The sequence below is a fragment of the Argiope bruennichi genome, chromosome 7 (genome assembly GCF_947563725.1).
Source record: "Argiope bruennichi chromosome 7, qqArgBrue1.1, whole genome shotgun sequence".
Taxonomy (NCBI): Eukaryota; Metazoa; Arthropoda; class Arachnida; order Araneae; family Araneidae; genus Argiope; species Argiope bruennichi.
The window spans coordinates 123959778-123987358 of record NC_079157.1 but is presented as its reverse complement, the minus strand read 5'-3'; the positions used below and the strand labels follow the sequence as shown (position 1 = coordinate 123987358).

Here is a 27581-nt window from a genome sequence, read left to right as displayed (position 1 = left end):
TTCCCTGCAGGAAACTGGAAACTTCGACACGGGATAAGTAGAGATATCACCTACTGTTTCCTCCCGTGCCCATCCGTAATCATTACACCGGCTGTCATAGAAGGCGAACTTCGTAATCAATATAAATATTCCATCGGGGAGAATCCATAATTTGTATTAACTCCCCGCGAAACCATCTTTTAGCCATTAATTAAACTCGTGGGCCGGAGAAGGAGACTTCCAGAAATTGTAATGGAGATAGATGGAGATTTGGGGAGCTGAAGAGTTGATGGGTGGAAGGTAAAGTTCTCGATTCCGGCAATATGAGAAAGCAATTTCTGAGATGAATTATGAATCGAGGAAGGGGCGTCCTCTGTGATGGAATACCCAAGACAACTGTTTCGAATAAATTTACTTCTTGGCGACAAACCTTATCACAACAAAGGAGAATATTTTTTTAAGTAATACACACAAAAAAACTGCTTTGAAAAAAATCATTTCATATCGACTCATTTTTGTGATGTGTTGAAATTTGTAACTCGCTCATTAATTTTCTTGAAATCTATACTCTTTAATCTATTTGTTTTGGTTTTTAATCGAAACTTTTCATCATAATTCTGTGAAAAACAAAGTTTGTTTTACTGCTTAATATTTATTAGGTCTCTTTCAAAGAAATTCTCTTCGATTACCATGGAGAATGTTTTTAATAAGCCTGCAAACAAGTTTTAATGGCGACCAAAAAGTGCCAAGAAAAAAATTCCACAAATTATAAAATTATACTCAAGTGCATAAATATATATATAATAAATATGTTCATAAGTATAAATCAAATCAGGTATGAATCACATGTTATACAGTTTGATGATTAAAATCCCAAATTGGCGACATTTTTTCTTGGCGCTTTTTTGTCGCCGTTATAATAAATAAGTACCGTTTTAAGTATTTTTTTTATGACTACTTAGAATTCGAGGTGAATTTCTTCTATTTCTTCTACCTTCTACTGAAAAATAATATGAATTTAGAATTTTAAATTGTATTATTTATTCAATTATATTTGTCATACTGGGAAATTTTAAAAGGAAAAATTCTTTGCTCATTAAGAACAAATTTATCTGCAAATTTTAAAAAGAAAAAAAATTCCGTCGAGAAACCGGAAGGCGAAGATAGATTCCGTTTATCCCAAGATAAAAAGGAAAGAAATTTTACCCGCCCTCTTCCTATCATTTTCGCCGATTTAATAAGAATTAGTAGCTCTGAGGATGAAGGGAGGTATAAGAGAACCCAGCTAATGAGAGATGTCAACGAGCGGCACAGGGTAAAAAACATAAAGAGAATTCAAACTCTAACTGAAACATCTTAGCTTGATAATGATTTTGCAATATTTTTAAGAACATACAATTAATTGTAAAATAAGCGCGCACACACACAAAAAAATATTTATTTAACATTGTTATAGCATGCATGTGTATTAAAAGCAGTAAATAAAAATATGAAAATTACTGTTGTAAGATTTATTGAATTAAGAGAAACATCTGTACGGAAATGAAATTAAAATCACTGAAAAACTGAAGTTTTGAATTAGGGTTATTTTCCTAGGGAACAGAAAAAAATCACTAATGTATTGATTAAATTATTATTAAATTTCCAATTAATTAAAATTGAAATCGCCATTTTTTTTTTTTTTTTAGAGAACATCAATACCTAAAAAATATCTGCTTGCCAAATATAGTAACTAAACAGTTACTACTGGCTCCCATGGTGTGAAGCGGTTTGAAGATTTTTTTTTTCTTTTTTGCTCTATGCGTATCATGTTAGGCACATGTATCACGCAATTAATAAATAGTATACAACTTATAAACATTATTGGCATCCCCGTTGCAGTAGTGCCCGCGATAAATGGCCCGATAATGCGGTGGTGGCGGGCTGTCCACAAAAAGAAGAATTGCACTTTGTCTAAAACTGGAGTATCATTTTCTAATTTCTTACATGAAATGACAGTCGATTCTAGCATCAAAAACATGGGTGACAGATTATTAATAATTTATGAACAAGTCTAATATTATATTAGGAGGATTCGAAAAGGCTAAAGGAAAAAATAACAAATAGCTCTATGTTTTTTAAGCATAGCGAACACAATTAGTTGATTAATTTTTAACAGATTTCACAAAAGATTTGATGACATGAAAGAGGAAAATTGAAATTCATAATGACACTACCGAAGAATATAGAAGAAAAAAATTCTCATTTTTTAGCTATAAGCAGTGAAATAAAAATACGTGATAAACTATTTGTAAAAATCGATCTAAAATGTTTAAATCATTGGAACAGTGAAAATAATTGCTACAAATCACGCATAAAAATAGTTTTTTTTTTCAAAAAAATGAAAGTTTAAGAAAAAATACACGACAATTAAACTAATATTGTTTGAAAAGTAATTTTTTAAAAACTTAAGATGATGAGAAAGTTATTTTTGTGTAGGAATGCTTCTTGAAATTATCAATTTAAAACGTAAACTTTTTTTAAATTAAAATTAACCTCACTTTTTGATTAAAATTTTAAGAAATTACTCAGTACATTGCCACCCTCCAAAACCTATAAGAATTTTCGTTTCTATTAATAGAGAAGTTACATGATCGTGCTATGCTTTCTACATTTTCCAGATTCTAGCCCTCTTTCTTTCGACAGCTTCAAAAGCAACAATTTCCTATTACGCTGCTAATAGAAATTCAAAACCAGGAACATTGTTTCGGCATGACTCCTCTACCACCGAGAATCAATGGAAGTGAAAATAATAATGGAAGTGAAAAAACATATGCCGGAAGGATTTTCTAAATAAAACAAAAGGTTGAGCACGCAATGATAAGGAAAGGATCACACATTCACTCGTAAAAGGTAAAAGTTGGAGAAAATACTAAAAAAAAAAGTCATAGCAATAAAATGGAATGAAGCAAGAATTACAATACGAACGAGTGATACATTATTTTAATAACTGCCTTTCACGGTATTTTTTCCTTAATTTTTGGGGGACCATAGTTTTTATCTAATGTATTCCTATGCCCACCTTCTCTTCCTAAAAAACATCATTTAGAACAAATCCTAAAAATTTGATTTGGCAGTATCTTTTTTCCCCCTCTTAAATATGTTAATTTTAAAACACCTTTCCAAAATCTATTATATTTTATTATTTAATTCGCAAAAGACAATTATAGAAAAAAATATTTTAACAGGATAAAATATGGCTCATTTATTAATAATTAAATTCAAATGTTCTATGTTTAACTGTTGCAACTATTTTTTGCCGATGGTGTGGAAAAATAGAATACTAATGTGATGCATAGTGATCTTTCTTGTGTCCCAAAGAAACAAGCAGAAAAGTCTTCATTTCATCAACGTTTGTTCTTTCTTCAAACGCGAAAGCTTCCACCAGCTGTAAATAGAGAAGGAAAAATAGTAAATGTTAAATTTTTATTTATTTAGTTGACAAAGTTATTCATTGTTCATTCAACATATTTATACGAATGTCTTTTTTGATCATTAGAAACTTTTTACTTGCTCGTATAAGAGGTTCCCCAACAGCATTCAACTATAATTCAAAAATACTGTGAATTATTGGTAAGAATGTCGTACATAATCTTTATATCAAACTGAAACTTTCTATTACATCTTGGTATAAAGAATACGTACAAAAAATTTTGGATCAAAACTATCTTGTTTTTTATTCCGTCAGAAACCGTCCAAACACATGGGAACACTATAATTCAAAATCGCAAATAGATTGAATAACAGGTAAAAAAAGATGCAGATTTGTCATTTCTATCAGTTTTTGGATTTAATCAGTTACAGGGATGATCGATTGTTAGTCTATATATTTGGGAATAAGTAAAATTTATTATACGAAAAAGCAAGAAATACTCAACCAATAAAAGCAATCATTAGGAAATTCAATTAAAAGTAAATATTACCTGTATCAAAACTAATAAAAGATGCATTGTATTTAGAGAGCACTAATGCTGCTGCATCTAAAACACAACTGAACTTAACCAAATTAAAAATGAATATTAAGTTTAAATACAAAAATAGAACCAAAGAGAAAGAAATGATGAATCTGGCCTGAAGACTTTTTCAAGGGTCGCCCTCAGGCAGGGATATAAGTAAAGACAATGATTGAAACTAATGAATTTTACTATACCAGCCGCCTATAGCAGCCAGTCTGTTCGCCAATATTATTGACATTTTAGACATTCTAAATGGTTAATATGGAATAATTTAAAAAAAAAAAAAACATTCTACCTTCTTTATGATTATCTTTACAACAAGAATTCAATTGAATCAGTTTACTGTAAACTAAAAAGTATATTATATAATATGAAATAAAAGCGGAAATGAATGCGGATGGAATGAAGCGGATTTTTAAAAGAAATTTTTTCTCTTACCTTCTCGAGAAGTTCTATGGGGATGGGCAGATGACCGGAGTAGAGTTTTTCGAGCACGTTATTTTTGAAAGCCAGTCCTGATCCCAAGTCGGGAATCGCTTCGATAGGGTAAGCACTGCAACCGTAATTCAGAACGACGGCGTTTCTTAGTTGTTCCAGCAAAAGCATTTTTTCAGCACTGTTAAAAAGAAAATAATTAAAATTTGAAAATAAATAAATATATATTGAAATAGTAGAATATACTGAAAATTCCATTTCTTTCAATTTGGCGTAAAATATATGTTGTAATCATCAATACATTTCTGGAACGTCCGAAAAGAAAATATTTTAGAAATTAGCTTTGCTGGTCTGATTAACTACGACCGAACTTTCCGCTCTGAAATAGCTAATTTAATTTTATTTATTTCTTAATTTTTTTTCTAAGTGAACATATATCGAAACTTTAATAAATTTGCCTTGTGAAGTTCAATAGATACACATTCTTCTACTTCTTTATTCTCATTTTTTCAATGAGAATCCCTATAGAAAGTCTACCAATCACAAAATGGTTTTTATGGCAAAATGCTTGCAAAATTTCTGCATATCTTCTTCAAACACGATGACTAGAACTCATACCCACTTCTTTATTATAAGTAGAAAATTCCAAACGAATGGATGGATTTAAGTGAATTTCGAGAAGAAATGATCGAAGGTTGAAGTTCTTATTTCCAAATAATCTCCTTAACCTGGTAACTGGGTATGACGAAATATTTCAATGCAAAACGAATTGAATATTACCCGGTTAACAGGTTAACTATTGAAAAATCTAATGAGACGAAGAATCACTTCATCGTAACGAATAACATTTGTATTTAAAGATTTTTTTTTAATATTTACCATTCCATAGAACTTAAGAATCAATAATCCCACTCAAATAAAAAAATATAGCCCAATAGGCATTTAATGTTTGTTTCGAGTTTCCAGAAGATATTGCGATCTTGTGGAGGTGTCTCTGTCTCGAAGCTCGGTTACCGGTTTAAGACCCGATTCCATCGAAGATCAACCGTTTTAGTTTAGTTATATTAACGTTCAGTTTACGAAAGCAACCCTAGGGTTACTTCTCGTAATTTTGAACCGCAGTCAGGTGACGAAGGCGACACCCGAGCTGGCAACCCTCTTTCCAAGCTTCCACACCACACCAGTGTGGGGGGAGGGCCTTTGGTCCCGAAAGATTTGGCCTGCACCAGATCCGCCTACGATGGTTCTTCGGTGGAATCGGGTCTCGAACCTCCGACGCCGAGACCTTACCATCAGGTCGAAGCGGCCCCGGTAGATTAGTCGAATAGGCGAGCAATACATTTACATATTACTGCAGAATGAAATATACTTTAGCCTTTTTATTTGCCAATAGGATTCTTGTTATTTCATTGTTGACAACTTTCAAAGGAATGCTCATACGAAAGCTTTTAAAGCTAATAATTTTAAAAAGTTTTTTTTTTTTTCTATTTCACTGTTTCATAGTCAAAATACAGGTGAATGATAAAATTTAACGGCGTGAACGGTTATAATCAATTGTAAGACTATGACGACACATGAATTTAAGATTTAACTCAAATAAGAAAAACTATTATCAACCAATCATCTTATTTGAAAGAAAATAATAAAAAAAACTAATTTTTCCTGTTTAGCGAAATGTTAAATGTGCACAGTAGCCTCTTAGAAATTTTTCAGGTATCAGAAAGAGGATAATGAGCACGACGGATTCGTCGAGGTTCATTTAAAAAATGCATTCAAATAGTAAAACCTCCATTTACCGAAAATAATATACAAAAATAAGCAACAAATTATACTATTTATAAAAGTCATTGCAAAATATAATTCAAAATCTGAACAGCAGTAGCTTGTTCAGATTTCACCAAGATCATCGACAACCGCTTTCTTATAAATTATTTTTCAATTCAATATTGCCCACACGCTCTTTTGAAAACGCCGGACTTTTGCAGGAGCCGGATTGGTTAAATGCCCGATTATAGAGGGATCATTTGAATGTTAAAATTCCTAGCTGATCTATATCTATTTGGTAATTCAACCATAACATATGCAACTTATACACACAAGCAAAGCAAGTATTTAATGGCAAAATTCTAGGAAGTTCGTAGTAAATTAATATGAAAACCTTTCTTCATTGTAATTTCGCTTTAAGAAGCATTATATACTTTGCAATTTTCTTTTTTTTTATTTCAGTTAAAAACCACAAGAAACAAATTTAATAACAATAGTTTATATATAAAATTTGATAACATCAATTTTAAGCTCTTGAAAACTTACTTTGACAACTCCTTTCTACCATTAGCAATATCAGCCAACTTCCTTTGATCTTCCGCGCACACATCTAGAAGTAAAAGTGTCATTTCAAATAATTTTGAATGGTAATAAGCAAAATTCTTATACGGAATTTAGATTGATTTCTAGAATAATCTTACAATTAAATTCTAAGTTACATTCCTGATTGGTGCTACTCTGATCTTCAAAGCATACTCAATTTTGAAGGAGCTTAGAAATTCGTAGAGTGCATTAATTCTTGGATGTTAAAATCATGGCTTAAGTAGAATTTAAAAAAAATATATACCGCAGATTATTTCTTTATTGTTCTTAAATCAGGGGTGGGCAGACTTTTCCAAGATACGGGCTACTTCTAATTTTTTTTTTCAATGTTTTGCGATCCACCCAGTTTCGTAGGTTTACAATGTTTATAAATGCGGAATATGTACTTACCTACATAACAGCACACGTAATAAAAATTGCCACAAATATAATAAATATCAAATGACGCATTTAATATAAAAAATTTAAAATATAAAAAATTAAATCATTTTTATCTAAAGTTAATTCTCGTGGTTACAGTTAGTAGAAGACTTAGGTTACATACTATCTACCAATATCTCGGTATATAATTACTAACTGCCCATCTTGCTCTGGATTCTAAGCGGTCATCTTTGAGACTGGAACGATACGTTGTCTTCATTATATTCATCGCTGAAAATGCAGATTCACGCAGGTAGCTAGACCCAAAGAATAATGTTAAATAATATGCAAGTTTTTTAAATTAGAATACTTTATTTCGTCCATTAGATTCCAAAAGTGATTCTGAAATACATGTTTTAAAAATTATGTCATTTTGAAGGAGAAAATCTTCGTTTTCTTAAAGAGATAAAGAGAATATACAATTCATATTATATCGGTGTTCCATAAATACGTTTCTTTTGATATGAACGTCTTAGGCCTTAGTATAAGCGGTCACCGCAAATTGCCTAGGTGGTCCACAGGTCGATCACGATCGACTTAATGCCCAACCCTGTCTTAAATGGTGAATGTATAAGAATCGAAATTAGTTTGAGTGTAAATTCATTTTAAGAATATTAATATCATTCTAGCTTGAAATTGTTAACGGTAAATTCTTGTGTGCCATTACCTGTGTAAATTTCAGGGTGATTTTCCATGAATTTGAACACCAAAAAATCAGCATCAGTGAGAATGAAAGCACAGCCATTCGCTTTTATCTTCGCTCCTATGTAGAAATCCTTCGCTTCGTAGTATGCACCTTTTGCCACCTTACCCTCCACCTCCTTTTTGAGGCGGCATCTTTTCAGAAACGTCCCGCTTCCGAATCCTGAATTCGGCACCTGTTCTTCGTGGATCTTTACTGTGTCGTCTTCCATGAAGAAAGAGACGGTGAATCTGCGGATTCGTTCCGTGTCGCGAGGAGTGTCCTGGGAGGAGGAAAGGATTAGTCTGTTTTTAGTCATATGAATGTCTTGTTTTTGAAACGACATAAAGACTATTTGGAAAGGATCTCATGAATTAGAATCTTTGTCAGATGGTAAAAAAATACTTAAAACCGCATCTTATTATCCAAAAGTAACAATAAATATTGCAACTCAATAATAAATCTTAAAACTAAAAAATAATCCATTAAAGAGTCGAAGCCCTAGTTACATGATGGACCTAGATACAGAAGTTTCGAATATTACTTATCTGAATATAAAGACAAAAATTTTAAGGAAAATGTGTTCTCTTTAAGTTTTATTCAAACTTTCTCAGTCTTTAAAGAGACTCCTCTCAGTATTCTACTATTTAAAAAAAAACGTCAAATATTATTCGCACATTTTTATAGATTTTTTTTTGTTACCGATAGTATATGTATCACTGTCTTTTTTTTCATATCAAAACTGTTTAAAGATAAGGAAAGATAACTATCATACAAATAATAGAATATCTAATAACATCATTTCATTATTTGAATATAGTTTCAAATTTAAAAAAGGATCTATAAATTAAAATTTTCATTATTTTCTTTCAATCGATTATAAATATACAGCATTTCATATACATCATTTCATCAAGAATGTACTTAACAATAATCCAAATTTTTTTGATTATATTCGAGAAATTCCCAGAATGTTATGGATGTTTAAATCTCTCCTCCTTAACCTGAGAGATTGTATGAAGGATTGTTTGCCAATAATCTTTTTAAGTGGTGAATATATGATTGTGTAATTAGGTGTCGTGAAAATCCAGGAGTTTAACATTTTCTCAGCCATGATTCACGCCTGCGACTCGAATTACTATCTAATAAGATGCTTATTTCTTTATTATTATCTCTTAATTGCAGTAGAGAAGTGAATATTTATTTAGACAGTAAGCGTGAATCACATGTGATTCACACGATGAAGATTGTGTTAAAACAAGTAGATATAAACTAAACATAGACGTGTTCTACTCGCATCAAATTCTATACTGGATGAGGACTTTTCCTGTCACTGATATGTGGATGACATGACAGTCAATGTATCAATCAGATAAATATTTCCATTAACTGGACAACTTCTTATGAGCAGAAAACAGTGAAGGCTAGATTTTCCTTCATACTTCCTGATCTTTTTCTTTCCTTGCCTATGATTCATTTTATTGACATTCTGAGTTTTGTCCCTACACTACTACACTCAACGCTTTAGTGCACTTTTTTAAAAAAATTTACGATAATCTAACTTTTTTCATTTTTGCTGCATCATAAATGACACGAATCATTTTTTTATTAATCTATTTTTTCTTTGAGTTACAATTCTTTTGAATTTATGTGTTATATGAATATTGCAAAAATAAACTTGAAAAAAAAACTCGTTACATTCTTTGTGAGATAGTGCATTTTTTGTTGGAATATTTAGATACATATTGTTTCTGGTTATATTACTTCAACAAGTCAATGTCTATGAAAAGCGAATGTAGATTTTGAATCAAGAATTCTGAATTGCATTCTGTATTAGCTGTAAAGACATTTCCTCGTTAACACTAGATTTTACGTAACCCAGCTTCAAAAACAATGCATCATTTTGATGAAATCCACCTTAGCCAGTTTAATCAATCAAGTCAATTTAGGGTTTGATAATACGTAATTGTGAATGTTTTCTGTATTCATTAAAATGACATTTTTTGTCACGTATTTGCACCTTCTTTTTATTGAAAAAAAGAACCCTACTGAATCTACTACTGATAGCGCCTATTTTATATACTAGACCTGTTTAACATTATGATGCAATTCTTAAATGAACCTTTCACTTTTTTAAGAACAGTGTTATGATATAAAAGGTAATTTCGAGTCAATTTGTTGAATTAAATAAACGATAATAACTGACTAATGTAGTGCGAACAAGAAAAAAAAAAATATTACCATTTTAGCTGCAAATCTCAATACTGTATTGACTATTTCGGCCGGCATCGGTCGAATGGGATGATGTATTCTCTTCGGTGGCTGATCGTAAGGTTTGAAACAGTCTTGTAAGGTCTCTTCATATTTTCCAATGCCGTGAGGAGGAATGATCTAAAATAAATATTACATGTTAAGGATACGGCTAGTGGCAGAGAATGTTTTAGAATCATCTGCTTTATCTTTACATTCTCTTACCAAGGGATGTTGTGCCATGCATGGCTGATGTCTCGAGACATTTTGAAGTCATCCATGAATTTTTTAATAACCAGGCAATCAATCTATCCAGTTATTTGAAAAGTTTTTGTCAGTTTCCAATAGTATGCACTCATTATCTTAGGGAAATTATACAGCTAATGTCAAAAATTAGATCTTTTCTGAATGGTTAGGGTTTGGGCCAATATTTCTATCTATTCACCTTTAATAAAGGCCTAATTGTGTTTATTTGTCTGTCAGTGTAAATATCCAGAACGAAAAAAATCATTTCTGTTATTTATTGCATTTTTTTTTTTTTTTTTTTTTTTTTTTTTTTTTTTTTTTTACTTTTTCGTATGTGAAGTATTGGGAAGTATTTTTTTAATCGGCCAAAAATGTGAAGATTTTGGCAAATCTCCACGTAATAGCAAATAATCTCCACGTAATAGCAAAAATTTAAATAGCAATAAAATAGCAAATAATAATCTCCACGTAATAGATTTTGGCAAATCTCCACGTTTCTATCTATTCACCTTTAATAAAGGCCTAATTGTGTTTATTTGTCTGTCAGTGTAAATATCCAGAACGAAAAAAATCATTTCTGTTATTTATTGCATTTTTTTTTTTTTTTTTTTTACTTTCTCGTATGTGAAGTATTGGGAAGTATTTTTTTAATCGGCCAAAAATGTGAAGATTTTGGCAAATCTCCACGTAATAGACCTCCCTGTATCCGAAAAACACTTTTCTGGCATTATGTCTGTCTGTCTGTGAACACGTACACAGCATTTATTTGTATTTGCATTTTTTTTCTGTGTGTGCTGTTCTTTTTATTATTATTATTATTTTGATTTCTGTCCCACTTTCTAAATTTTTTGTTAATATTTTTATTATTTTTTTTTATGAATTTTGTAATCATAAACACACTGTAGGCCTGCATATGTCAATTAGCATAAGTTTTCAGTTTATCTCTGATGGTTTGTTTTGCAAGCCAAAGCTATTTCCCATTTTTATTTCAAACAGATCATTGCTTTCCAATATTAAAATCCACCTTTTGTCCAATATTAAAATCCCCTAACCAAACTTCAATCAATACATGTCAGTCGTCGAACAATAGTCGCAGGGATGGATGGAACAGGAGCGTCCCCCCCCCTTCATGCTCCTTACACTGTTTAAATAACCAGAGGGTTACAGTTGCAGGGGAATGAAGCGGTACTGTGTGCATCTGTGAACACAATAACTCAAAAACGCTTTGAAATTCGGTAGATTTTGTTTTTCTAGACAATTAAATTTATATATAGATTTCTATCAAATTTTAAACGAATTCCATTCACTGGAAGTCTGGCTGTTTGAGTGCAAGTGAACTCAATAACTGCAAAGATCAAAGAGCTGGTAAATAGAATGTGATACACAGGTTTAGCATCTAAAATTTAGATCTAAACAAGCTCCGTCAAATGGCTAACCATCTGTCTATTTGTAGTTCCATATGCATGTAAACGCAATGGCTTAAATCAATACAATTCGGTGTATTATCTTGAGACTATAACTATAATTTTGTGTCGAATTTTCGTGTCAATCAGCCAGCAAATCGATGTCCAAATACAAATTCTCGCGATAGATTCATTAAAAATGTTAGATTCATGTCAACGATCTCTATTTCGTAACTATCGAAATATAGATCATTTCATCGTTTGCTAATGCCATACAAGTTATTCCCGGCTTTATCAAAGGAGGAGTTAAAAACGATTGCACTATTTGAAAAGAATCTTGAACTCGCCGACTTCCGAAAAAATTATTATTTTCTTATTTAATTTTTTTTTTCTAAATTGTTACTTCAACCAACTAAAATTTTTCCGATAGTCAAATTAATAAATTTAGATTATTAAAATTACAATTCTAAATGCTTATCCAATTTGCGGCATTGAAATGTCCCTGGTCTTGTTACAGATGTTTGACGATATTTTTATACAAATTGGAAGAGTAATCTGCCACTACCAAATATTTCGGTCGTGAATTTCGGGAAATCCTTGTACATCATAAAAATGTTATCATCAGCCTGTATTCTTTCATACGCCGAATATTTCTCTGTTATATCATACTGAACAAGAAAATAATTAGGCCGGGATAGCCTGGTTGGTAGGGCGTTGAATTCGTGTCCCTTGGGTAATGAGTTCGAACACGCCTGCCGAAGACTCCCCATGTGTGTGGTGGCTGACGCGCGCATAATTCTGACGTGGTCATAAAGTCCTCCATGTCGAGAGTAATGCCACTGGGATTACTGGATCAGATGTGATCGTTCTCTGATTCAGATCTAAATTTCGATCTGTGAATGAAATGCATGAATGAAGTTCGCCCCGTAAAAAGGTTGTGGCGTGTGTGCAGCTAAGTTGTTCTCTTGGCTCTAGATGGCTCTACTGAAAAAACAAGAGACGTACTCTTGGTTTAAACCACAAATGACTTCTTAAAGTCAGTGGGCTTGTCTAGACAAGAGCCATTAGAAACAACAACAGAAAATAATTCCAAAATCATGATGAATAAATACCTTGCATGGTAACGGTTTTGGCTTTTCCATTATCTCTATTTGGAGGAGCTCGATTCCGAAGTGTTCTCTGTAATAGTGTCGAGTGAATTCATCGGCCTTGCCTAGAAAAAACGTCTTCCCTAAAATCTTCAGATCTTCGCCAGTTTTGAGATGCTCCGGCTTTATCCAGGTGATGTCGTCTGTATCTCTCGGCTCCAGATAGCAGGGGAGCTTCTCTGCACAAACAAAGCGTTCGTTTTATTTTTAGCAAAAGGCATAGTGTCTGAAAATGACGGATATGACAAGGAAAAACCGTTTTAAAACGTCCAGCAGGATTGAGTGTTTGAATGAGAACTACCAAATTTAGCATGTTACTATCGATGCTCGCTCGCTTTCCATAATTAAATTAGATTTTAATGTTAAAAATTAATCGGAATTCTAACATTTTTTCAATAAATAAGGAGTATATATCGCACAAAAGCTACTTAAAAACTCAAAACATTATTACAATATTTTTATTCAGTTTTGAAACAACATGGTACAATCCTTCTGGATGAATTTTGAATACAGTGTGTCGCCACCCCAAAGGCCACGGTGACTTGATGGTAAAGTCTCGACTTCGGAACAGGGGGATTGCAAGTTCGAGGCCCGATTCCATCGAAGAACCGTCGTGTAAGTAGGTCTGATGAATTACGTTGAATCCAACGGGACCAAACGTACAACGTCCTCCCGCTGGTGTAGTGTGAAAGTTCGGACAGGGTGGGTGGCAACTCAGGTGTCGCCCTCGTCATAACATTTATTTCAGAAATACAAATTCATCAAATATAGAAAAACTGACATATGTAAATATTTTTCAATTAGTACAACATCTAATCATCATGGCTTCAAAGAAATTTGAAAATCAGACAAAATGTTGTTCGTTTTCATTGGTCGACGGTTGTATCACGTAATAAAGAGAAATGAAATTGATTACTGAAGATATTTCAGAATAGTACTGGAATGTCGAGCAAGAAAAGAAAAGTTTTTGTTGGCATTTCTGTGCTTTCTGAAAAAAGGATTTATTTCAGTAACAAGGAACTTATGAATGTTCTCATGATTTATACTATATATAATCTCAATGCCCACTTAATTGTAAAAAATGCAAATCTTTCTAGGAAATGTGTTTACAGAGCGGTTTAGTGATTCAAACGAAAATTGATTTTGCTAATCAAATTTTCCTTCATTTCCAACTTTGATAGAACAGAAATATTGCACTTTATATATTCTCGATGTTGATACAATATTTTTAGATTTTCAGAATTTAATAATCACTTAATTAATTAATTTTGTTAGATTCTCAAAAAGAGTTATATAATAAAAATTAATGACAAGAATCTATAACATTTTAAGCATGAAATATTAAAAATATTAACAATTAAAAGTAGAAAAAAAAAACACATTTTTAAACAATAGTTTTATTAGCGTACTGAGAAATCGAAAATAATTCTTTTATCATAAATATGGAATTCAAAAAAAAAAATTAAGTTGTGACAGGTTGAGAAAAATGCTATAAAAGACATTAATATAGAATGAAAACTGTTATAAATCGACTGTTTAAACATTCCTTAATTACTTTCTCGTATATGTAGTACAGAGAAAGAATTGTAATCGACAAAATAATTCGACAAAAGATTTTCACGAATCCCTACGTTTTAGACCTCCAGGAGCTCAAGAAACACATTTTTGGAAAATATCTGTCTCTCTGTTTGTAACAAAGATAACTTCGAGCTAGACGAATGAAATTTGGTATACAGTTTTTGCATAAAATTTGTAGCTTTCTGCCAAATTTTGGGAAAAAATTTTCTGACGTCCGGCTCTTAACATAATAATTGCAAAACGAAGAGAGCTAGATAGATAAAATTCGGTAAACAGATTTACTATCTATAATGCAGATACATCAACTTTTGAGCCAAATCCAACTTGGAATTGAACTCCTCTTAGTCTGTACTTTTAGAAACATATAAAAGCGATAATTCAAAAGCGCAATGATTAAACATATCTTTTTTGCTCTGTAATTTTGTGACTACAATTGCTGATCTTTTAATTTCAGTCGGTTGGGAAAAATTCGTCTAAAATACCAGTTCGATTTTCGGACACTTTTAAGTTCATATCTTGATTAATCCCCAAAAACTCGCCAAAGATAACACTATAGATTGAGTAAAAATGCTGAATTTACGACAAAGGTTAATATTAATAAAATTTTAAGGAGGCTACTCCCTTTGGTTAAAATATATTATAAAAGTTATTATTACTTTAACGATTTTGGCTTCCATTTTTTTCCCCACTGAAAAAAAGAAAGAAAAAGAAAAGAAAAAATGAAAAAGATTTTCTACACTAATAAAAGCGTGTTTATAAAAACGTTATTATCATTATTTTCAAGCAGAAACGATAATGTGCATTATTTACCGACGTCTTTGGGCCTGTCCAGGAGCACCCTCTGTCTCCGAATGAGAGTCATGAAGGAGCCGCCACTGCTTGCGACGTCCATAGGCCCTTGCAGAACAGACAAGAGGGGGCCCCAACCACTACTAGGAGGGTAATTTTCAAACACCGCCAACGTGTCATCCACTAGGTAGTACTAAAAGAGAAACAAGAAAAAATTTAATGGGTATTCGGATTAGAGATCCGAAGCATGGAGTCATAATGATGTTTGAGGCTTGATTCTTTTGTCATTAAACTGTTAATTTAGTCCCAATGATGTACACAAAAAATGTAGATTTATATAAATTGATTTCAGACGCACTCGGTTTTGAGACCCAAAATGGCTCCTCAATTTTCTTCAAGCTACGAAGAAAATGAAGCCAAGCTCAGAAAAAAAAAGTCATATTGTGTAAGATTATGCGAAATTCATAAATCCAGTGAGGCATAAATAGATAACATTTTACGGAGGATTTGTCTGTAGCCACCAGGAATCATTAGTTTAGAGAATTTTGGCCGGCCATTTACTAGCCTTCTAAGCTTTTCAAATCCAATCTTTTCTTCTTAAAATTGAGTGTGAATGTGGAAACCGGTCAGTTTTGGTATAACGTGGAGCTGAAGGCTCCACATGTATCCAATTTAATTTCCATTACTTCACGTGATGTCGAACGGATGTTCTGCAAATGGGAGGAAGAGGCTTAGAATGTTTCGGAGACTGCCTTACGGTGTATCCTAGCAAGTGCTTTGGGGCAGAAAAGGCTTTATCGAGAAGTTTGGAGTAAAGCAGGCTTAATGTGGTTCGATTATTCTTGCTATATCGATGGAGTAAAAATTGGATACCTTGTCACCACATCTTGGTCTTGGTATACCCCACGACGACCCGCCTATTCGAAAAGGTGCAAGACCTTGAAAGTCGTCGGGGAGATAAACATTATTTATTTGTTAAAAGGCTTACAGTCATTGTCAGAATATGGACGGTAAATAAGGGCATACATTATAGTTTATTTGGTTAAAATAAAAATATTGAAATTAAATAGTTAGCAAACCCATTTTGGGTTCAGGAGATAAAGTTGAAAAGCATATATAAAAAGCTGTAACACACATAAGCATAAAAACACACACCACAATCACCTCATCTTGTGCGCAACATGAAAAGATTGTAAATGGGTGCACAGAGTCAGTAATTTTCATCCTGTCCTTACTTTGAGAACTATTCGCCGTACTGCTGGTGGTCTTTGGGGGTCATTCTTCCAAATGCCATAGAACTTAAGCACTTTTCCTTCGTTCTTGTAGAAATTCAGGAGGGACGCCCCGTCCCCGCCCTCTTTCCTATACTCTTTTCTCCGAGACATGTTCTTCTTCATCTCCGTATGGGGGTCGTTGGGTCTTGATTCGCGATCTCTCATTTCGATGCCAGAATCCGTCAGATATTGCTGTAGATATATCATATAGAGAAACTTATTGAAACTTTTAAAAAAATTACTTAAATTTGTCATATTGTGGATGTGAAAAAACATTAGTTATTTTCTAAGAGATTATGATATAAAGACATGATATTAATGCTTGGGTTTTGGTACAAACAATAAAATACACTATTAACATTCATCAATAGATTCTTTAGAAAAACATGAAACGTAAAAAAATAAATAATTTTAATATTCTCGTGTATAGTGCAAACAAAGAATTACTATTGCAATAGACTTACATTCTGTCTCGAGACCTGATGTCATTTTAAGATGGATTGCAGAAAATGTTTAGAAAAAGATTTAGGAGTGAACTGGAAAAAGATGTGACTAATTTGTAAAAAAAAAAAAATTGAAACGCTCTGTATAAAGAGATAAGTGATCCTTCTGATGCAAATTTCGTGACTGCCCTCGAAATCATGAAGTCAACTAACGAAATGGCCATTCAAGGAAAAAAGGCCATGAAGCATATTTATTACAAGTCAGACACAAGTCTATTTGATCATGCCTAGTTTTTGTAAGCACATTGTAGAAAATACGCCGCATTTTTAAAATAAATGGATTTTTGTATCATTATATATTTTTTTTAAATGGAAACTTCTCGAATGTGGAAGTTTAACAAAATGAAAATTTAATGTCTTTCATGCGAAACATTGTTTCTTACTGATAGCCTAGATGGCGCACCTTTAGTAAACATCAGCAGTTGGCAAATATACCGATTGTTTGGCGGCAAAATTATAGGGTCATCTTAGATCCAATTACTAATATTAATGCAAGTTTAAAACCTTCTTACTGGGAATTTATTCATAACAAGCCGCAAATGGTGACAAGAGCAACTGGTTTTCTACGATAAATCATCACTAAAATTTTCGATTAAATATTTTATGTAAAATGATCTTAATGGCTCCTCAGCAAAATATTTTAAACTTCCAATTTTGATAGTTATATAGCTAATACAGTTTTAGAAGTTTTACACCGTTTTATTCAATGCTCTATACATTTCCCTTACTATCTATCATCTCCCCAAAACATGAACTTAATTTGAAGCATTCAACTTCATTCAAATTTGTACTACTGCAAAAACTCCTATGCTGAAACCAAACATGTTTTTAAAAATATAATAATAGAAGTTAAGTTTAGTTTAATTATATTAACATCTAGTTTTAAAGCGACACTAGGGCTATTTCTATAAGAACAAGAAACAAAATCGTTTGACACTGAAATTTTGTGTCTACAACAGATTTCTTTTTAAAATTTATGCAGTATCTCAGAGGATTATTCGATAGAACTTTCTCCGATTCAAGCTAAGATTCCATTTACTACAATAAAAAAGAATTTATTAAATATAACTCATAGGACCAAGGATACGAATAAAAATTTAAAATTCGTAATTCATTAGAACATTTAATGACTCAAAATGCAAAAAATATAATTATTTACGTCATTTAGACCCTTTTCATATCATTTATTACTAACAGTTTGAAAATTAGCAGCCGTGCCGCCTTTAAAATGGATAACCTCCATATTAAATTATTTTTGTTTATTTAAAATATTTTGTTTTCCTAAAGGACCAGAATGCACACATGTGTGCATCGAGCATTTCCATCTTCTTAGTCACCTCGCATTGACTTACGACATTAAATTGTATTTTATATGGGTGTCTGACATGGAAGGGAAATGTCTTAAAATCAAGTATTCACAGACATAAAACAATGAAATACTTGAGCACAATATCAAACGACATCAAGATAAACTGAAGACTGATAAAACAAAAATCAAATTATACACGATTTAAACCAAATCGTACATCATACAACACATTTGATGTCAAATGAATGCGAATTCCAAAGGAAAAAAAAATGTCGGTGTCTTCTGAGAAATATTATCTTCCTGATCGCGGCACGCAATGCTTCGAATTTATTCAGTATATTTTTGGAGGAAAGAAATGGGATGTGATGTAATAGAATTGCGCTTTGCAAGTGCAGTTACATGTTGGTATTAGAATATGTCATTGATTGTAATGGCACTTGAATTAATTGATTATATGAATCTATAATAAACGTATTACAAATAAAATCATTTAAACATAATTTACACTCTTCTTTAAATTTCAATAATTCAAGTATAGAGTAAAGTAAGAAACTTAAAGAATAACTTTTTTCAAGATATGAAAAAGTCATTTTATTAATTTACTAAAAGTATAATTTTTTAAAAAAAATGTTATTTTATGCTTTTTATCCTTTTATTTATAATTCATTATTAAAATTATTATTGAGTCTTGAAATTAGATTTTCTTAGATCTATTAACAAGTAGGAGCAATTATATGAAATCCAAATTTAAACAGCAAAAAAATATGAAAGAAGTTGAATTGATTAGCTCTTTGAGGCACACTTTAAAGAAAATAAAATCCCTATTTCTCATATTTTTTACTATAAAAGTGAAAAAAAAAACGCTATTTATTTCGATTATTTAACAAAACATCACTCAAATTAAGAAGATAATAATAATATTTCAATAAATCCTTTTTTACAGGATCATACATATGTAATCTCACCACTTCACAATTAGTATAAGACATCAAATAACGTTTTTTAATAATAAAACAATTTATTCACTCATAGTAAAACAACACATGCTGTTAAGAATGACAAAAATTCACTGAATCGCAAAGTACGCCAACTTTAAAGTACATACACAATTTACTGATGTGTTTTGATTTATATAAATTTTGTTCACTTATGTACGCCTTCATCGTTGGTATATAACACTGCCAACTGAATGAAAAACTTTAAATAATATATTAAATTGTATGACTACGGGTAAATTCAACTTTTCAAGGTGGGTTTAAATATATCCCACTACGCATAAAAAAATTTAGCAAAAAGTGTGATAGTTTTTAACCTACCTAGCCCCATAAAGTTTTAAAGAATGTAAAAATGAATCTTATTCTTATCCAATAGTTTTCATGCTCATGATATTTGAAGTCTTGTCAAACATACCCTTGTCCAGGCATCGCAATCAATCAGATGTATCTCTTTCCCGTGGATGTTAAGGTCATTCCCGATGTTTAGATCTTTCCAGCTGTAGTTGCGCTTCCCGCTCGGGTGTAAATAGTGATCCCGTCGGAGAAGCGTGCCCTGGAATTGGAATTGCGATTTAAGAAATCCATCGAATTATGCGGATAATACACAGGGTGATTCAAAACTTTTGCACCGATTACAAATTGTTATAGCTTCCTCTTAAAACGATGGTAGGAAAGGAAATTAAAGGAGAATTGGTGAGCCAAATCCCAAAATCATAACACGATAAATCCAGTTAATAAATCCAGATGTAAAAATAGTTTTTATTCAATAATAGGTTCTGAAGTCACAGAGGAAAAACGTTATTATTCTAATAAAGGCTTTAATTAAATTTTAAAATCCTTAATGAATGAATATTTACTATCAGAAAGGAAACTACTGTTTATTCTCGTATTCAGATATTCTCCGCATTTTTGCGCATGCTTCAAGAGGCGTTTATTTCGCCAAAAAGAGGTGACGGTCTGGCCTATGGAGAGATAACAGCAAAGATTTATGTTTATTATTGTTAAATATTAAATATGGCACAGAATTTGCAATGAATATGAACTTTAAATAATTTTTTGAGGTAAATCATGATTATCAAGCCATGAAAAAATATTTAATGGAAATTAAGTACAGCCGTTACTCTTGGTGTATTAATTGCTTGCCAAGGAATTAAAAGAGTTTTCAAAAAATTATTTGAATCAGACAGAAAACATCGCTAAAATCAAACATGCTTTATTAAAAAGATAATTTTCTGAAATTTAAATAATAATAAGAGGATTTTTGCAGATAAAGTTTCGAATCAATTTCTTAAAAAGTATTTAATTAAAATTTCTGAAAACTGGTTCCCAAGGTCACTCAAGGTTACTATGCTCTTCTTGGTAGCTTGAGAGCCAATTCTTTCAAAGATAAGTATAATAAAGTGAGCAGAAACGCCTCCTCATTCAAAGTTATAAATTATATAATTATAATCTCAATTCACACCCGAAAAATATATAGCAGGATGCAAAATGTTAGCAAATCATCTGTATTACATTTAATGTAGAAAAGATTAATCTTTGATATTGTACATTCAAAGAGATCAAAAATACAAAACTTAATGCAGCTGCAGAATAATGTGAAATGCAACTTGTGAAGTACCTGACACAGCGTGCTATTTGGTATTTCCGGTTCTACAACACGCAGGGTATCATTTTCCAAATAGTAGTAGACTTTTACATAATGAATCCTATGCGTCTCTGAGGGCCAATCAGCCACTGTTTCCTTGATGATGCCGTCGAAACATAACACCTAAAATGAAAAGGATCATGAGTTTTCGTCAATGATTAGCTTTTTATGATCAATCTGCAACTCGAAAGAAAGTTAACAACAATAATAATAAAGAAAGTTAACAACATTAATAACAATAAATATCACTCCAGTGTAGTTATTTTAAAGTAACTGATACATTGAGCGTTTCAAAACTCTTTGTAAAAACTTGAAGAAACAAAGCTTAATAAACATGAACCAACATACAATGCATGATCTTAGTTCGAGGGTACCAAGAGCTAGGTGGTCATTCCTGTTTGAGATCGCATGTGAAGACTGGGGTGGTCACACTTTCTTTACTGCTTGAATTTTTCTTTTTTGATGAATACAATGCCAACACATTGATTCTGATAATGATTTCATTTTTAGGAATTTTGTAAATGTAATTGCCATGAGTAAATATCTCTTCATTTCGCTAATATCCGCTGATTATAAGATAGATGATAAAAGGTTTAAGTTTTGGGGGTTGGAACTTTGTTTTATAACTTGTTAATTGTTTTATAAACATGTTCGTCAAATTCAATGTTTCTTCTTCTTTCTTTCTTTTTAATTTTTGTTTTCATATTATCAGGACACAATAATATTATACCCTAATATTTCATTGCTTTAGTGCAAATGTAAATTTAAATTTATTGATATCTTTTATTTATCCTCTATTATCCCTTAAATTGTGTACCAAAATTTTTGAAGCTTCCTATACTGAAAAAAATAAATAATTACCATAATTCAATATTTTTTGGAATTAATTTTCCAAATTAATTTGGATTTTTAAAAGTAAACTGCTTAATTTTTCTGTCTATAATTCAATGCTACATAGCTACATGCTACAGTTACATATAACGCAAGGTAATATTTTCTTTACAGTGCCATATTCTGCTATACAATTATTTAATGTTCTTTCCATCATTCTTGTTATTAATAAAATGTGGTGCAATGCTTTGCTGCTGAAATTATGCAAAATTTACAAAATAATTGAAACATTATGAATAATCTCCTTTAAAAGTTTTGTAAATGAAAAATGATGTTCCAATTTCATGTCAGCTTTATGTCTACTATTCAGCCAAGAAGTAACAATTTGCCAATTCTTGATCAAAAATATTTCATATGGAAACTATACAACTCGGTGGAATTCATGATATATTATGTCATATTTATGAATGCAGATTCTTATTGAAAGAGAAATTTCTACAAGCAAAATATTTCAGCTGATCAAATTTAAATCAATATTTCCGATTGAAATGTAAATAATCAAATATTTCTCGGTTGATTGTACTCAATATATTAGGTTGCCCAAATGAAAAGTGGTTAAAAGTTGAATGAAAAGTGGTTAAAAGTTGAATGAAAAGTGTATCTTTATTGTAAATAGAAAGAAATCATCATGGACATTATAACAAAGTCCTATCGTTTAGGTAGCAGGTCTATGCCTTTGTTGTAGAGAGATGGTGGGTGATTCTTGAGGAACTCCTGCTAAGCTTCCTTCACTTCGTCGCCCGAATGGAAGCGTGTTCCCTATAATGCTTTCTTCAGTGGCCCAAAGATGTGGAAGTTACAGTGTGACAAATCCGGACTGTATAGCAGATGTTCCAACACTTCCCAACGGAATTATTCAAGGTTGTCTGGGTTTCACGGGAAATGTGTGGGTAAGCATTGTCGAGGAGAAGGCCTGGACGTTTGCTTTTGATTGCTTTCCGTAGACAGTACTGAGGCATTTTGTTGAATTGATAGGGCTCCCTTGAGGCAGGAAATCAATCAACAGTTGTCCACGTCAATTGAAGAATCAGAAGTCGTTCTACCGCGCATTGTTCCGATCTGGACGCATCCATTTGTAACACTACTTTACTTTCGATCAATTTCCTCCACCACGAATAGCTTTCTAAGTTGAATGTCGTATTCAGCGCACACCTCCTATCGCTTTTTACATCCCAGTTCCCTGCTATAGTTGCAGTCATTCTGACGCAATCGCAAGTGTCTGCTTTTCATTTGGACAACCTAATAATTTATTATTCAACGAGTGCCGCACATACTTTAATGTTAACAAGTGCTGATGAGTCGATTTATTCGTCGTTCATTTTTTAAAATCTGATAATAAACTAGACTAAAATCCTCCACTAAGCTACTTTGCAAATATCTTAAGTGTTTCCCAAGAGTTTCAAGTCGAATTAAAATAACAATGCATTTCAAAAGTAGAATATATTATCCAAATAGAGAGCTGAAATTTTGAAATAGCGATTCAGAAATTTCCACTAATGCAAGAACAAATGTAAATATATGCATTAAATTTACACATTTCTGCAGTCATTTTGAAATTACTTTCTTACCTTAGAATCCATTTTCGCCCAATGAGGAGTGAACTTTTCGATGTTTGGTCTCTTGGGCCCATAAGTTAGTTTGACCAGGCGGTCCTTGTTGAGGACACCATTCTGTGACTTCAACAATGCGATGGCTTCCTTCGCTGATCCGCCGCATCCGATATCACGAGCCACAGGGACACCCTTGCTGTACGACAAAGTCTCGGAGAATCTCGACTTGGGCTGGAAGGGAATCACATACGATATTCAGTGCAGAAAAGAGAGCAGGAGGAAAACTAAATGCTTTTGCTGCGTATGGCCATGATTTTTGTAACCCATACGAGAATATTTACTATATTCGTTGCAAAAAACGAGGAGCTAAAAGCTAATGTACTTGGTTTGGGGTATGGAGTGTTTCCGACTTTAGAAGACCGCACCTTAGAGGAGAATACTCTTTATCTTCTCCTACTTATAATAACAATGAATGTGTGCGTGCGTGCGTGCATGTGTGTGTGTGTGTGGTAGTGTTTTCGACTTTGGAAAGTGCTCCTTTTAGGAGAATAATCTATATCTTTTCCCCATAATAAAAATGAATATACGTGTGTGTTGTCACTGTACAGGCCAGTCCTTTCGACCTATAACTACCAAATAGCGCATATATATATCCAAAAATTCGCTAATTTAACGATTTCAATCGTCAAACTATAGAGCATTTGATTATATATTATAACATATTATATATATGCACTTGAGTATTTTTTTCTCCCACCGTTAAAGCCGACAAGTACTAAAAAATATATCTTTAAAGATTATTAAACTTCAACTGCTATTAAACTTTAATTTAATACTCGTACATTTTTTTTCCTTAATTTTGGCAGTTTTTTTTTAATTAATATGTTTTTTGCCTAATTTTCTACAATAGGTTACATTGTTGCCTTGAATTACAAAGTACTTTCATCGTTTCAGCAAGTATTTAATTGCGTGATTTTCTTTCGCTGAAAGTTAAAGAAGAAAGATTTTGTTTAATATTTGAGTATTTCACAAGACGAATATAAAAATGAATTCACAATACCACGAAATTTAGTAGACAGATGAATCGCGCATTTATGTTTTTAATGACACTATGATATCATGTGATCGCTATTCGGAAGGATCATATGGACAATGAAGTGAACATATGTAAAACTGTTAAAATAATACTGCTATAATGACTGGCAATTTGACGGAACCATAGACATGAAGATATATCAAAAGGATTTAACTAAAATTATGACCGACCCGTCGAATCAGCTGGTCGCCAAAGGTGGCTAGTGTATCGGAAAGGAAGACGCGGGAAAATTAATAGATTTTTTTCTATGATATATTACTGTCTTCTGAAGAGCGCTCTCCAAACGATGAAAACAATTAAATTATAACTACTAATTTTTTTCCTTGTTGGTTTTTCTGATTTTGGATTTCCCAAGTAGCCCAGCTTGTTTTACAATATTGTGTACTATTGTATTATTCAATATACAACAGTATTGTTAATATTACTTAATATCATACAATGTTGCACTGCATAAGTGTGGTACTTAGGTCCTTATAGAAATGAAGTTTCTCCGTTAAGTCTCAGAACATCATTAAGCAGATGTCAACGCATTAATTGTAAACACGGGGTTTTATTGTAAAATAAAGGCACTCTATACATCGATTTTACTTAAGATTACCACTGAACTGTATAGACGTAGAACAGACGTTACCACATGAGATTAACACTGATGTAGGAAGCATTGATAATTACTTGAGACATTATCAATATACTTACTTTTTTATCATATTTGGCTTTGAAAGTGAAATCGTTGAAATTTTACACTCAGTTGCTGTTCGACACTTCTCAACAATCATTCCTGGATCATACATACCTCCATAATTTAATTAGCCGAAGCAATTAACCCTTTGACTGCTAACTATTCTAAATCGAAGCACTTCATATGAGCGACCGACAGTAGCAATCACTGGGGACTGAATACTTTTTCGCGCTATACGGATCTTGTTGGTGTTGTATTAACAAATTATAACACAATCCACTCACTATTACTTTGTCCACTTCAAAAAGGATCCGAACATTTTTTTATTATTATTATTATTATTATTATCAATATATATTGTTTATTTACCAATAAGAAATTTTTAAAGCGCTATAATTTGATAACATATTCGGATATTAAAAATTGAACAAATAACATACAAATCGAATCTTCTATATATAAACAAAGACTTTCTTTTAAGAAAGAAGAACGATAAGAAAATGAACAGTTCAATTGGGTATGGCAAATCTCAAAACAAGTATCAACACATAATCCGACGTCGTAATTTGTAAACTCGGATGGGATAATTCTCTTTCTTTTATGTTTCCTGCAGATAATACATTTTTTCTTCTCAAGTTGCTTGCTGTATTTAAAATTTTCGAAAGGAAATATCTATCCGTCAGAGGAAATGGTAGGCTGAACCAAACCAAACAGCCAACGAAGGTGATCGAATAAACGAGATTTTCTTCTTGTTTCTAAGCAATTAAGGTATTTAGTTTCTTCAAATATTGGACATATACGATAGAAGTTATTTCCGAAATACATATAAGACAGCAGTAAACAGTTAAAGCAAATATATGTCCATAGGCCATACCGATGGTTTTTTTGTTGGACCTATACCATAACCTTAAACTGGATACTCCAAGCCGCCGAAAGGCACGCGGAAAAATCTGAATGACCGGACCGCCCCAACAGCAACACTGGCGGGAACTGTGGTTGTGTCCTAAGGGTGATCACTGGCCACTGTACAACCCTTCCCTAAGGAAGAACATCCTTTCTTTGAAAAGAGGAGCCTAACCCTCACCTTTTTTTGTACCAGGTTCTCGACACCTTGGTGGGTGGCGAGAATCAACACAACTTCTTATCCTCAAATTGCAAGGTGCATTATAAGCATCCATAGCAGTTAAAGGGTTAATCACGCCTACTAGTGACAACCAATACTCCAGTAAGATACTCCAGTCGTAATCACCCACTTTTTTTAACCAACCACAATCATTTCTTCGCGTAAAATCTTACTAAAGTCCATCCACACTCACCATCAAGACTCTAATTAGCTCATGTCATTCTATTAAATGCCCTTTTGTCTAACAGTCACTTTCATGAAGGAGATAGCGCTTTGCTCTAAGGACTGGTGCTCCCAGAATATTACCATTGAAGTTGGAGTTGAAAAGGGTTAATCACACGAAAAATCTTTAAAATATCAAGAATCCAATGCATTGTCATATGGATTTCCAACAACAATGCTTCCAAAAGACAGACAATGTCATCTCATCAAACAACCGAGGAAATTAACAATCAACGATTTAATAATGATGAACCCAGATAAATTACAATTCAATAGAGATTTCCAAAATGGTATTTTATTACTTTTCATGAATAAAGCTTACCTTTTCGAGATGGATGCCTAAAAACATTTGAGTGGCTTATTTTGAAAACTGTTGGAAGAACTTCTTTTGTGAATGAATGCTATTACTACACGTTGAGAATGAATGAACGCTGAATTGTATAAATCAAAGAGGTTCTTGAAAAAAAAAAGTGACTGAAAGAAACCAAAGTTAATTCAGAACTGCTTGTTGTGATATGCTCTCGATTTTATAAAAGATTCCTAAGAATGAAACTATATCAACAATGACGCTGACATTGTTGAAAAATGGAGTTCATTGTAGTAGAATGAGTTATTTTTCTAACACTATAAAATCAACAATCGGCTGAATAACCTTAATTTTTTTTTAATTAAGGGACCAATGAATTCCTATTAAGTATTTTCGTGAATTTTTCACTTAGAATTATGAAATCTTTTAGATATATGTATTAAAATATAAATAAATCAAATTTACTTTTTAGAAAAATTTTAAACGAAATATTATTTTATAAAAATTAAAAGAGGCATCATTTTTTTTAATTTCAAAATATTTCATGCAACTCAATTTTAATTTAAAGCAATTAATTTTTTTTCCTATTATTTTTTCCATATTATCCAATCTAAGATTATTTAGAAGAAAAAAAAAAACTGGATATGATTTTGTAATTCTAATGAACTGCTAATTTTTAGAAATATTTTTATCCA

The 27581-nt window shown here is 32.1% G+C and overlaps 1 protein-coding gene across 1 annotated transcript; it reads right to left on the bottom strand.

Annotated features, from left to right (window-relative positions):
• Positions 1–3222: 3222 nt before the first annotated feature.
• LOC129975562 (EF-hand domain-containing protein 1-like) lies at positions 3223–25354 on the bottom strand. The gene is made up of 12 exons (XM_056088625.1): positions 25349–25354; positions 23478–23690; positions 20992–21141; positions 19789–19926; positions 16528–16758; positions 15314–15485; positions 12890–13104; positions 10120–10269; positions 7864–8161; positions 6720–6783; positions 4413–4590; positions 3223–3406 (listed from the first exon to the last, which is right to left on the bottom strand). The coding sequence occupies exons 1-12, from the start codon at positions 25352–25354 to the stop codon at positions 3302–3304; spliced, it is 1920 nt and encodes a 639-aa protein (XP_055944600.1). The 3' UTR covers positions 3223–3301.
• Positions 25355–27581: the final 2227 nt, after the last annotated feature.